General features: G+C 39.2%; 1 protein-coding gene across 1 annotated transcript in view; it reads left to right on the plus strand.

Moving 5' to 3' along the window:
- LRIG3 (leucine rich repeats and immunoglobulin like domains 3) overlaps nucleotides 1-9,919 on the plus strand; it is a 54,344-nt gene extending 44,425 nt beyond the window's left edge. The window contains exons 13-19 of the mRNA XM_074942152.1: nucleotides 72-392; nucleotides 1,069-1,350; nucleotides 2,792-3,244; nucleotides 3,467-3,625; nucleotides 4,641-4,784; nucleotides 4,865-5,155; nucleotides 7,698-9,919. Coding sequence (XP_074798253.1) covers nucleotides 72-392; nucleotides 1,069-1,350; nucleotides 2,792-3,244; nucleotides 3,467-3,625; nucleotides 4,641-4,784; nucleotides 4,865-5,155; nucleotides 7,698-7,945 — 1,898 coding nt within the window. The 3' untranslated portion in view covers nucleotides 7,946-9,919. The remainder of the gene's footprint in view (nucleotides 1-71; nucleotides 393-1,068; nucleotides 1,351-2,791; nucleotides 3,245-3,466; nucleotides 3,626-4,640; nucleotides 4,785-4,864; nucleotides 5,156-7,697) is intronic.
- Nucleotides 9,920-14,723: the final 4,804 nt, after the last annotated feature.

Raw genomic sequence — 14,723 nt, forward strand, 5'->3', positions numbered from 1 at the left:
GTCCTGGGGACCCGGGTATTTGCCTCTTTTCATCAGTGTCACAATTTTTTTCCCCTTTCCCATCTTTACAGATGATTTTCCTAAACCACAGATCACTGTCCAGCCAGAAACTCAGTCAGCAATCAAAGGCTCCAATTTGAGTTTCATATGTTCGGCAGCCAGCAGCAGCGACTCCCCTATGACTTTTGCATGGAAAAAGGACAATGAATTACTGCATGATGCTGAAATGGAGAATTATGCACATCTCCGGGCACAGGGCGGTGAAGTGATGGAATACACTACCATACTTCGGCTACGCAATGTTGAATTCAGCAACGAAGGAAAATACCAGTGTGTTATTTCAAATCACTTTGGTTCATCCTACTCTGTCAAAGCCAAGCTCACAGTTAACAGTAAGCATCCTGTTTTACCTGTGCATTTGAAGAGGAAATCAGTGTAAAGCAAATTACAATATACAGTTTTCTTTTCCCACTGCATTATTTTTAGAAAATGCTTTATATCCTAATTTCAGCTCATGAAAGCATGCTGCTTCCAAGATATGTTTATTATTAAAGCTGCACCTAAAGGGCCCAACCAGAATCTGTCCCTATTGTGTGAGATGCTGTACAAACACAGTTAAGAAACAATCCCTGTCCTGAAGAGCTTGCAATCTAAATAGACTAAGGAAAGGGTAGGAGAGGGAAGAACCCCAGTCCACCTTTTACAGGGGACAACAACCTTCTCTACTGAGGTACGCAGACTGTGACTTGGCAGAGGTCAACTCTGCTACAGGCTTCCTGAATGAGGATGAAACCCACGTCTCCTGATTTAAACATAAGACCATCTTTTCTCTAGATACAAGTTTCGGTCTTTTGAGGTTTTTTTCCAGACCTTCATGCACCAGATCATCCTATCTGCAAAGCCTTGCACATCGCTGTTGTTGAAACTGGTATAAGTTTTATACTTATTGGAGTTGGGCGTACTGAAATTGAGAAAATATTGTGCAAAGGAGGAAAAATAATTTGCCCCAAAATTGGAAACAAACCTACTTGTGTCTGGTTAAACTTTTTGTTTTGTTTTTTGCTTTAGTGTTGCCTTCATTTACAAAGATGCCCATGGACCTAACCATTCGTGCTGGGGCAACGGCACGATTAGAATGTGCTGCAGTTGGTCATCCAGTACCGCAGATTGCTTGGCAGAAAGATGGTGGCACAGACTTTCCTGCAGCACGCAAGAGACGTATGCATGTCATGCCTGAGGATGATGTGTTCTTTATTGTTGATGTAAAAATTGAGGACACTGGAGTTTATAGCTGTACAGCTCAAAACACTGCTGGGAGCATTTCAGCTAATGCAACACTGACAGTACTAGGTGAGAAACTGTCGATATGTAATGATATAAGTCTTTTCTATTGAAGTGGTGTGACAAGTTTTGCCATACTTTTAGATGTTACTTAATAAAATGTGTTATAGGGCTTAATAGGGAGATGTATCAATTCACTACTAGTGAGTGCTTTTGGAGGCACGTGTTTAGCTGAAAAATGTCTTTTCAGATGAGTTCTGTGGTAATGTATTTCCTGAAGTCATCATTTGTGAATCAATGGCCATTGGTTAGAAATCCATACTTATAATTTTTAATACACAATCATTGTTCTAATAAATAATAAAATAGTTACATTTTCCATTTAAATGCATAGTTTAAAATAGAAATGATTTTAGTATACACAGAGAAAGGAGGAGGTTGCTGGGATTTTTTCCTGAGAAGTTTAGTAATAGAAAAAAGGAAGAAGTGATTTTTTTTATTTTTTATTTTTTTAAATTCAGAGTTGGCATCTCCACTAATAATATATTCTAGAGAACACTATGCTAATATGTAACTTATTTCCTCGGGTTTTTTTCTTTTGTAGGGCTAGTGAGCATCTAGTTGTGATCACTAAATGAGCTGACGCCAGTCTTTTAGCTCAGGCTCCTGGAATATGTCTCCCCTTCTCCCCCACCAGTAGAAAAACTATAAGTATAATTAGGCCTTAATGATGCTTTCAATTTAGTTAAATCATTTCCCAAAACTGTTAGCTACCTCAGTGTTTGTGTAGAAATTTGCTTCTAGAAGGGTGCTTGGCAACACCCTAGATATTTTGTCTTAAACATTTTGGGGTGATTGCAAAGAGCATGTGTATTTAGCAGATGCATAACTGTGTAGTCATTTGTCTAAGACAGGGGTGGCCAACCTGTGGCTCCAGAGCCACATGTGGCTCTTCAGAAGTTAATATGTGGCTCCTTGCATAGGTGCTGACTCTGGGGTTGGAGCTACAGGTGCCAACTTTCCACTGCTCAACCCCAGGCCCTGCCTCCACTCCAGCCCTTACCCAATGCCCCTGCTCCTTCCTGCCCGCTCCCTCAGCATGCTGCACCCTTTCTCCTCCCACCTCCATCCCAGAGCCTACTGCAAAACAGCTGATCGCGATGGACAGGAGGCATGGGAAGGGAGGGGGAGGTGCTGATCGGCGGGACTGCCGGCGGGCACCGGGGTAGAGGGGGAGGGACTGTGATGGGGGCTGCTGATGTATTACTGTGGCTCTTTGGCAATGTACATTGGTAAATTCTGGCACCTTCTCCGGCTCAGGTTGGCCACCCCGGTCTAAAACATGCCATCTTTCTAAGGATTAATGTTTAGAAAAACACACGTTAGAAATTCTGTGATTTTAATATTACCCCACTTCGTTTTGTTTTGTTTTGTTTTTCTGTGGATTGGGTTGGAACCACCTATGTTTTCTTATAAAGGTAATTTAGATTTTTATTTTATTTTTTTTCAGAAACACCATCATTTTTGCGGCCCTTGCTAGACCGAACAGTAACAAAAGGTGAAACTGCAGTCTTGCAATGCATTGCTGGTGGTAGCCCTCCGCCTCGGTTGAACTGGACTAAGGATGACAGCCCGTTGGTGGTAACAGAAAGGCACTTCTTCGCTGCAGGCAACCAGTTACTGATTATTGTGGACACAGACATTGAAGATGCTGGGAAATACACTTGTGAAATGTCTAATACGCTTGGAACAGAGAGAGGCAACATTCGTCTAAATGTAATTCCCACTCCCACTTGTGATTCTCCTCAAAACATTGCTCCATCATTGGATGATGATGGATGGGCCACAGTCGGTGTAGTGATCATAGCAGTGGTTTGCTGTGTGGTGGGCACTTCCCTTGTGTGGGTGGTCATCATATACCACACAAGGAGAAGAAATGAAGATTGCAGCATCACAAATACAGGTGTGTAAACTGAAGCTTGGCAGTGCAGAGGAGTCCTCAAATGTGTTTGTGGTTGTTCTCCAGTAACTTTCTTCCAGAAATGTTTGTGTTTTGACTCAAATTCAGAAGAGTGAATCATTTGTTGCCTTCATCATGTTGCTGGCTGGTTTAAAAATATTTCAAAGAAACCTAAAATATACTGATGGTTTTATGCATATTTCCCCCCCCCCTCTTAAATTACAGATGAGACCAACCTGCCTGCTGACATTCCAAGTTACCTGTCATCCCAGGGAACATTAGCTGAAAGGCAGGATGGGTATGGGTCATCAGAAAATGGAAGTCATCATCAGTTCATAACTTCTTCAGTGGGGGGATATTTTTTACAGCAAAGAGATAGTAATGGTAAATACTTTAGATATAAAACTTGGCACTGTTTTGGTTACTAGAAATCAGACACTACAATTCATTGTTAGTTAGGAAGACAATGACACCAGTGAAGCATCGTCGTTAGTTACCATGTAGGCCCTGTGACTGACTTACTGATTGCTTCAACCCATTAAAATAATATTTGAAGCTGAGATTTTACTATGAAATACAGGAATGAGAAATGCTTGTGCTGATAACAGAAACTTGGTTTTACTGATTCACTTGACATATGGCCTTGTCTACATAGAGAAGCTTCTTCAATATACCTCAAGTATGAATTTAAACTGATTATACTTGCACCAAAACAAGATGAGTCTACACATGAACTCTACGAGTGTTAGAGTACCTTTTTTGTTGTTTCAGTTAGGTCTCTTGGAAAGATAACTTAAGCTATACCCCTCCTCATCCTCCAAAAGCACTCTTTTATACAGGAATAGTAGTGTCCATAGGGGGCATTATATTGTTTTACTATATGATTTAACCAATGAAACTTTCCCGTGTAAGCAAGGCCTTAATTTTTGAAAGCATCTCAAAATGATCATTGTGTTTTAGAGGAGTAATCTACTCTGTAACACTTGATGACTTGTAGCCATTATTTGGACCAGGGCTTCAGTATTCAGAGCAGAATCTTTTGTTGCAAATGAACTCATTGCGTGATTTTTTTTTTAAAATGAAATCCTGGCTCTTCTGTTGTTTGTTTTTTTATACTCCTAGAAGATAAGCAGGCCAACAGAGTGGTGACATGCTGAGAAATCTTGACATCGCCATTCTGTAGAGGGTTAGGGCTAAGGTGTAGCAGCCTTATAAAGCTGTTTAACTGAACTCTTGCAAACTCCTGCCCCTCCAGGAAAAGTGTGCTTAAATTCCACTGCGGGTTTCATCGCTGTAGTTGTTTGCAGAAGAACAAAACTCCACTAGTAAAACTAATTGTGTAGGATGAAGCCTAGAAAAAGGAGTCTGTTAGTTGATACATCGTGTCTTTATTTTTAAGGCATTTGTCATCTAGATAATGACAGTGAAACAGACCTGGAGGTTGTTACAGATCCATTCTTATGCCACTATATGGGGACTTCAGGGACTGTGTATTTAAAAGGGAATGCTTATGGCTCTGACGTTTTTGAAGCATACCATACAAGTAAGTCAAATAAATATTTGTCCTGTTTCAGTCTTGCCTTATAAGATTCCTAGTAATACTGATTTCTCCTTTTTATTAAGGCTGCAGCCCTGACCAAAGAACAGTGTGCATGGACCCATGTGACTCTAGTTACTTAAAGAAAAAAGAACACTATCCATATTCACTTGGAACATTATCACATTCACCAGAAGATCCCTTTGACCAGTATGTTGGCAGCATTGGAATGCAGGCTACAAGTAGCAAATTGCTTGACTCTACTTGCATGCCAAGTGAAGGAATTGGAGTGAAAAGCTTGACTCTAAACTCCGACATCTTTGATTTGAACAGAAATCAGGAACCATCCGCTATTACCACTAGTAGCACTTTCATGGGTATGTTTCAGCTACTGCATTTCTTAAAGCTGCAAACATCATTTGTATACACATGTTCCTTATGACTTGCATGTACTAGAAAACATGTTTATCCGTTAGTCAGAACAGTAGTTCAGGGTGGTACTCGGTGATTGCTTATATGATTGTTACATATTGTGAGAAATGTAACTAAAAGCTGGTCACATAAGTAGCCTAACTTTTTTTCAGAGAAACTGAGCACATGCAGTTGCCCCTGAGTTCAGTGGGATACTACAGTTTATCAAATATATGCTGTTTGAAAATTTTGGCAGTTTAACCAATGAAACTTTCCCATGTAAGCAAGGCCTTAGTTTGTGAAAGCTAACTTTAGTATTACCTCTTTTCCTCCATTATTAGTAGTGCCAGGAGCATGCAGGGCACTTCATATTCAGACAAGGCCTCTGAATAGACAGTGCACCAACACTTGAGGGGCTCAAAGGCAGGGCCAGCTCTAGGTTTTTTGCCACCCCAAGCTCCAAGAGTGCAACTGCCCAAGCAACAATAAAAAAGAAAAAGGGTGGCCAGAATGCTGCCCCTGGAATTCCGCCGCCCCAAGTACGTGCTTGCTTTGCTGGTGCCTAGAGCTGGTCCTGCTCAAAGGAGAAACAAAAAGCAGTGTGACTATATGGTGAAGTTATGAACAAGCCTTTAGTTTCTTGATGATTATTTTTCTGATGGATTTAAAAAAAAGATTCCGTACATTATAAAATATATTTTACTATACAAGGGGAATAACTTCTGCATGTATTGCTTAGTTGATAACATCACAGTTTCTGGTAACTGCACCTGTATTCCCCCTCCATGGTCCCTCAAGGGCACGCACGTAAGGTTTTCTGCTCCTAGCTGTCACCTCTCTTGGGTGAAGACCCACATGTGTCTCCCTCCTGACTGGAGTTTTAAGGCTTCATATCTCCCTGCCTTGCACTATGATATTCCCAGCAAGCCAGTCGGCTTAGACTAGTGCCTGAGCTTTTGCTTTCTTTCCAATGGCTATGAAAAGTGTATTGCCAAAGGTTACAAGCTATCACGCAGCTCTTTCTAAGCAAGCACACTTTTTCTTAAGATAAAAGCATTACAAAAAATAAAAATAATAAAACAGTAAACAGATTTAAACACACACTTAGCATACCAGGAATCACCCATCAATCTTATGGGGCCCTTGTAGGCTAGTGTCTTTCCAGCCCTTCCATGAGGGCCTCCCTTTGTCCATTTGCTGCATCAGAAAGAAGCCATAAGTCAGTTTAGGTTCATCCTTTTATATCAAAAGCTCCTCCGTTGTTTCCTAGCGTCTGGAAAACCCAGCATGAACTAGTATATACAAACCACCCCAGGGGGTGGAACATCTCTGGAGTCGTTTAGTCTCAGTGACTCACCTTAATCACCCCCCACTGTTTTTAGTTCCTGTGGTAGCCTCCCCCATGGAGTAGAACACAATCATGCATGAACAGTTCACAACTGTAATACAAGAGAGTGTGCTTTTTAGGACCATATGTCACAAGCAGCATTCAGTTACCTCCCAGAAGACCTGAGTTTGGTAATGACTTAAGATAGACCCTTCTTCGGTAAAATGCAGCTGATTGCAATCCTACTTCAAACCTGCCATATGTTTTTAAAGGTCTACATAGCATAACTTATTGAAGCCAAGTGTCACTAGGAGCCACTTTTTGGGGGGTGCTATGTGTAAGTGTGGTACCTTAATCAACAGATCTATGCCATGTGTCAGTCATATCTAATTATATTTTCTGTCTGTGAAAAAAGTGAAGACTTTCAGTGTAATGGTATTAGCTGTGGAGTCTCCACATGGAAAAGGGAGACGAGAAAATGTAGTATTTTCTGGCTAGTGCATCAACAGAATTGTTTAATGAAGATTCAGTTGAATGCCAAATTCTACTTGGGTTACTCCTGTACTAACCAGCTGAGAGCAAATGGGGTATAAATGAAGGCAGAATTTCACTGGCAGGATCTTTGTTACTGATGTGTGACACAAGCCAGAAAGAACACTGTCTGGCATTCAGATTGCAGGGTGTGTAGTTTTTATATATATAAAATTATAAACAGATCTTAATATCAGTCTAGCTAAACAGAGTGAATGTTTGAGTCACTTTTCAGAGTACGCAAGTCCAAAAAGCATGTTGAAGAGATTGTTCTTGGTTATGCATTAGAATGACTTTGTGACTTGTTTTCATGTTTTTGTTTGTATTTTGTGTTTTGAGAATGAGGAAATTCATGGAAACATAAACAAGGAAATTAAAGGGGGTGGGTTCTTCTGAATGGTTATCAACCAAGTTATTTACTTTGGAAACACTTTTAACAACTCATCTAAGAGTTTTAAATGGATGCATATGAGTATAGAGGGCTTTTTTTCTTTTGGATGGGGAATAATAGTACGACTTAGAAACAAAGCCAAATCTCATTTCAGAGAACTTGAGCTGTGTCCTTGATTTGTATTCTCGTGTACAGCCCTTGGTAAGACATAGAGCTGTTAACACCAGCATTTCTTTCCTTACAAATTTCTATCTTGCAGGAACATTTGGAAAGTCTCTATGGAGGCCTCAACTAGACTCTTTTCCAAGCTGTATGCAGCCAGCAAGTTGTCAACCCAAAACCTTCCATAATAATAATCCTCAAGCCTCATTGGACTTTGACTCAGAGGCAGAGGAAGATGGAAAGGACAGGACGGTTTCTCATGAGGAAAACAGCATTTGTACTTACAAACAGGCCTTTGAAAACTTTAGGACTCCTACTTTCCAGTCTTGTGACCTGAATACATAGCTGCTTTTGGACTGGCCATTGATAGATGGAACCAAAGGAAATATTTTTGACATACTACCTCAATGTGGAGCTTTATTTAAAAGGGGTGGGGGGAATCCATGTTTTTAATGGAGCTATGAAATCAGAAAGAATGAATACGTTTTTATACAGATAAAACATAATTGCCAAAATGTTATAAAATTTTATACAGGGAATACATTCCTTAGAGAAGTACTATATTTCTAATTATTTTATAGCTTTGTTTTATGCAAATGGTATCTCTTGTAAATTAATGATGTAAATAATACTATGTATATTTCCTGTCAGACTTCATTTTATTGAAATGAGTACTAAAGCATCCTAAACTTGTACCAATATCTGTACCTTTTTATGAATGGACATTCCGTGCTGTTTGCAGGTACCATGCATCTTATTTGCACATCACTTTTAATAAAATATGCTGCCTTGTGGTCTTGAGACACAATAGAGTATGAAAAATGCAAGGTGGAGGTATGTTGTGTATATAACCCTCTGGCCCTCATCAGTTTGTCTAAAATGTAGAGCATATGGATTCACTGTATTAGGTACCTGCTGTCCTTAGAAGTGGTTCTGGTCATGCAGCTTCCCCAAATTGTCCCACACGCGCACAAGACTGGCTGTATAGTCAGCTGTCTAGCCACATGTGCATACAAATGACTTGAGTGTACACATCTGGTGATGGATATGCAGATTGGACACACAAATACACAGCGAGCAACTTAGTTTAAAAAAGAAAAAATCAGGCCCTAGACATTTGCCTGGTAGTATCGGTCTTCTCTCAATGAATGGCTTGAAGATTAATTATTTCCCAAATATTCAGTGCAGGTAAGAGTCTGTGTTTTCCCCTATGTTTTCTCGCCTGCTCCCCCAATCACTTCCACACCCAGCGTAAAAAGGTAACCAAGGTACAAGATAATTCTTCCTTGGTTTAACTTCTGCTGCTCTTCCATTTTTGTCTGCTCTCTTCTCCATATAGATAAATGTGAACTGTACTTCATTCCTCACTCAAGTTGAACAGTTGTTATAAGTTTAAATTCTTGCTAGATTATATTTGAGGAGCCCAATATATTTAGCCACCCTATACCAAAGAAAGACACTTACTATGTGATGGCAATTAAGACTAAATGAGAATTTTCCCTTTTGTTTTCCTTGATACTGATACCCAGTATTTAAAAAAGCTGTGAATTTTCTGGTCAGCAATGTATTAAAACAATGTGCCCCCGCAAGTTTTACTGTTACAGGACTTACGTTTTCAGATCTGCTCACTTAGAAGGCGCAAATTTATATAGTTGTCAAACTTACTTTTAAACTAAATTGAAAGCAGCTGTTAGACCAGAACATCATAGACGGTTTTCAGAGGATACGTCTGGAGCAAAAGGTTTCCCTGCCTAAAGTAGCTGAGTTAAGGGCTTTTTGTTGTTTGTAGCCAGAAACCTGGTACGCAGATTGCAGAGTAATTTCCCTCCTTTAATTTAGGCGCCAGTATTAGAGACAGGAAGTTAATCCATCCTTAATCACTGGTGGTCTGAATGTAGAGAATGGATTTTGCATGCTTTAGTTTATCATATTGCCAGATTTCTGAATCTGATTGTTAATTTGCCTTCATTGCAGCCAGATGTGGCGATGTGGTGACAGACATTGGTATGGGTATTTGATGATGATTAACTGCATTTTTAAATATATTAATTTATCCTGAGTTAAGCACAAATCTCTAAGTCAATAATGCTTAAAATCTTAAAGTAGATTCACTCACTAAGTCAATAGTTTTTTCCCTTCTCTAGTTTTTCTCTAAGTGTCATAACTTGGATCTCTAACCAGACATCATTTCCCGAATATCTAGAGGAAGAAAGTAAAAAAAAACAAACTATTCTTAATAAGAAAAGGAGTACTTGTGGCACCTTAGAGACTAACAAATGTATTTGAGTATAAGCTTTCGTGAGCTACAGCTCACTTCATTGGATGCATTCAGTGCAAAATAGAGTGGGGAGATTTTATATACACAGAGTATATGAAACAATGGGTGTTACCATGCACACTGTAACGAGAGTGATCAGATAAGATGAGCTATTATGCCATCATGTGCCAGCAACACTCCTCTGCCATGTACATTTACCAAACCGGACAGTCTCTACGTAAAAGAATAAATGGACACAAATCAGATGTCAAGAATTATAACATTCAAAAACCAGTTGGAGAACACTTCACTTCAATCTCTCTGGTCACTCAATTACAGACCTAAAAGTTGCAATTTTTCAATAAAAAAATTTCAAAATCAGACTCCAACAGGAGACTGCTGAATTTGAATTAATTTGCAAACTGGACACCATTAAATTAGGCTTGAATAAAGACTGGGAGTGGGTATGTCATTACACCAAGTAAAACTATTTCCCCATGTTTATTTTCCACCCCCTACTGTTCCTCACACGTTCTTGTCAACTGCTGGAAATGGCCCACCTTGATTATCACCGCAAAAGGCGTTTTTTTCTCTCCTGATGGTAATAGCTCACCTTACCTGATTACTCTCCTTACAGTGTGTATGGTAACACCCATTGTTTCATGTTCTCAGTGTATATAAAATCTTCCCACTGTATTTTGCACTGAATGCATCCAATGAAGTGAGCTGTAGCTCACAAAGCTTATGCTCAAATAAATTTGTTAGTCTCTAAGGTGCCACAAGTCCTCCTGTTCTTTTTGCGGATACAGACTAACACGGCTGCTACTCTGAAAACTATTCTTAATGCTGTTCATTACAAAATAAAATGTTATGTTTAAAAATCCAGGTTAAAAGGCTGTGACTAAAAATAGTCTTTGGAAGCATGTTTTTTGTTTTTGGTATGTACAAAATGGGAAAAAGACAATATTCTTTTCCTTCTCCACTACTTCAAATATTTTTATGAATTGAACGGTTAGAATATATGAATGCCCCAATCTTGCAATACAATAGAACTCATCAGGTCCATGCCCACATTTTAATGCTTCCCGTCTGATGTAAAGATATTTCAAATGGTATCCTAAAAATACAGGTTTCAGTATTTGTGGTCTTTTTTTTTTCCTTCTCGGTAACTTAAATATCACTGACATCAGAATAAAAATCCTTGTCTTTGGTCTTCCAATGACACATGAGTTTAAATGTCTAGGGCGTTGACTATATTTATGGTGGTATAGTGAAACGTCTCATGATATACTGACATTTTTGTAAATTGCAAGATACAGTTTTTAATTGGTTTTAATGTTGGAGGTGTAACCAAACTGGGCATTCAGTGTCTGCAGATGTAGTGTTCATTCTGAGATTCTGCCTGCTTTTATTTTTTATTTTTATTTTATTTTACCCACTTAGGTTCTGGATTCGTTTGGAGGAGCTTTGGAAAACTTGCCTCTCCTGGCTAATCAAACGGCAGTGATTGAGTCTATTGTCATTTGAGAAAGTTAACACCACCATTCAGGGCAGGGTTTCAGTTTCTTTCAAAATAACGTATGTCTAATTGCGAGTCCTGAGGATTATAATCCTGTCTGCAGTCTTAATTTCCCACAATTAAAAGGGTTGAGAAGGATGTGGTGGAAAAATAGTCACTGATTTCAGCTGGTTTCCTTTATATTGGTGTGGCTTTTGCCCTGGTATAGAACAAAGATTCTTTGTGGCCTCCATAGCTTAGTGACGCACAGAGGTCAGGTGTCCATGCTGATTTCTTCTAGATTTTTCAGCAGCTGTTGATAATATCTGACCATGACTTATTTGTTGGCCTGCCTGCAGTCCCCAGGAAGGGAAGATAGTGATGATTGTGTGGTTTGGTTTGGTTTTTCCCCTTCTCTGCCAGATAAGAGGTTGATTTGGGGTAATTGCTCATCTGCCCCAAGGGATCTTCTTGTACAAATTCCTGCCAAATTTTGTTCGTTCTTCATCCTGTCCAGTGTGTGAGACAGACCATTGAGGCTGCACTGCTATCAATCTGCAAATGATGCATTTGTCTGTTTTTCGCTGAATGAAGAAAATGTAATGGCTGAAAGCAGATCTTGGATGAGAATGGGTGCCTGAGGCTCAGTCTAGATAAGACAGGAGTGATGCTGATTTGGTGGCAGGAGACAACTAGCTTGTGGTCAGTGATTGTGTCGAAGGAGGTTTGTTCTAACAAAGATTGAAGTTCAGTGTTAGAGCTACTTCTGGAACACCTCTTCCTGCTGGTATCCCAGATAGCCAGAAGTATCTTTACCAGCTGCCTTTTGCCATGAAGATTTTAATAACTGTATTAACTATGTCCATGACTAGCTCCATTGCTGACAACATTTTGTCTAGCACAATGGATATTAATGTTTATCAGCCAGTACCTTGTAACAACGATAAATTTTATTTCTTAGGGTGAGGCATTAAGATTTTGTTTAATTGTGGATCATTAACACCACTTCTACTTGGTTAAATGTCAGAAGAATCCTGTAAACAAGCCAAGCCTCGTTTCTCTTTCTCCATTGTAATTAGCTACTTTGTTGGCTTAATCAAAATGAAGTGCACTTGTACAGATACCTCCTGTGTGCTTGTATGCCAATATCGTTAATATGGTCTTAGGTTCCAGAGTCTGGCTTCTGTCATATCCCAATGCTATTTTTTATTGGTGTAAACTGCTTTTTCCATTCCCTTTCCCCAAGGAAAAGGGAAATGTAGCCCTCAACATCAGGGCTGTGTAAGAGCACCAGCAGTCTCCTAGAGATTTGCTGTAAGCAGAGAAAATTTAGTATACTCTGCCTTGGCAGAAGGACAAAAACTGTGTAAAGTGGCATTTAAAATGAGTTTAATTTTACATAAGTATGGCCACACAGGAGGTGGAAAAGTGAAATGGTGCCAATGATGGAAAATATGACTAATCAAGAAACAATATTAGCCGCAAGGCTAAAATTAATATCTTGACTTTATGGTCCTATAAAGTGATGTGCTGGATGGTGGTGGTTTTTTTTTTTTAGTTCTAATGTACCTTAAGTATAGTTGTATCCTTAACCCAGAACATTCTCCAGAAACTTCATCTAGAATAATATTCATACTTTTAAATTAAACCTAGAGTGGCTATAGTCGTTCCAGCCTTGCAGGAAATAGGTAGAATGGTCCATTTTAAACACAAGAGCCGAACTGAAGTAAGAATGGTATATTGCACAGTCCTCTCTCAAATTGGCCAGCTGAGGAAACTACATAAATTTCATAAAGATGGATTTGTGGATACGTTTCTCAGATTACAAAAAATCTACTGTACAAACCTGGTGAGACATTTCATTTTATTTTTTATTTATTTATTTTTAATGAGGCCTTTCACAAAGGAGGAGTTTTGAGTCTGTGGGCTTCTTGTTTAAGTTTCGTAATTTCCTCAGGAAAAAAGTCTGCTTTTCTAGGGCCAGGTGCTGGATACATCTAAGTTACATTTACTGTCCCTTCTGAAAAGTAATAACTTTTTTGTGTGTAACATTTATCTTATCTGTATCTTTAAGCATGTTGCTTATTTCCAGTTCTTTGTAAATCCTCCACAGCCATATGCTATTCGGAAACAGTGGAGTCTAAAGTGGACATTGGTTTCTCTCACTTCCCCCACCATTCTTACAGATGTTGCAGTAAATCAGTTACAGGACTGACATAGCGTTTGGCTGCATAACAAATGTTCCATAATAATGCAGCTCAGTAAAATGTGGAATTTTTGAAGTACTGTGTGTAACATTTTCAGTCCAGTTGTAAATTCCCAGCCATGTCAGCACAGGTGGAAAAGAAGTCATAAATAAAGTTTGTGTGCTATTCCTAAAGAGTTCCCTAGCTGTTGACCAGTTCCATGATTTAATTCAGCCACTTAAACTTAAAAAAAAAAAAAAAAGTGCAAACCTAAGCAACTGCAGGCATACCGTATTTGTGTATAGAGATGAATGGGTCCAGGCTAAGCCTTGCTAAACTTCCTGGAAACATATTGGGTAACGATTGTATAGTCGTTTCGGTTACCTGCAATGAACTTCAGCATGACAAGGAGTATGATAAATAATAAAATGCTGTCTTAACGTTTGTATTGGTTTACATGGGTTAATGATAGGAATTCTCTTGTCAACTCATTTGTCTCAATATAAAGCCAGTTCTTGCAGCTGGATCTGCGAAGGTGGACCCCCATTAACTTTAATCCATCTATGCACTGATGTAAAGGTCCATCGATGTGGATCTCTGTCTGGTGGGGTGGGGCCTAGAATAGGCAGTAAATGATTTCTGAAAATCTTTTGTTTTCCCTGCTGCCTAATGAGTTGGGAGTTTGAATTGTAAATGATTTGTGTATTTCATGTTATCAGAGATGGGCTGCCACACTCACTTATCTGTAACTTTAAGCAATCAAACAGGAATTGGAAACTGACTTCAGCTGTGAAGTTTGGAACCAAATAAAAACTTCCCCTGAGTCTGAGTATGTGTGACTCGCCAGGATGTAGTTCAAAATGTTATAAGGAGAGAAGTATGTTCACTTTGGATCTAAATGGGACTTCCCCAGTCCACGGACAGGAAGGTTGGGTCTGGGGTACTGATGTAGACTCCCCCCAATCCCTTCTTACAATTGTCACTAAAGAAATATATGGCTAAATAGCTGAGCCAACATTTCTACTTAAGTTACAACTAAGTCTTCGGTTTTAACTTTGCCCTTTTGTGTGTGTGCATTATGTTAAAGTCTTCAATTGCATGATCACATACCATTTCTTAAATACAGTAGAATGCTATTTTATGGACTAATTCAGGATTGAGGACTCGATAAAATTGAACATC

The sequence above is a fragment of the Natator depressus genome, chromosome 1, assembly GCF_965152275.1.
Source record: "Natator depressus isolate rNatDep1 chromosome 1, rNatDep2.hap1, whole genome shotgun sequence".
Lineage (NCBI taxonomy): Eukaryota > Metazoa > Chordata > Testudines > Cheloniidae > Natator > Natator depressus.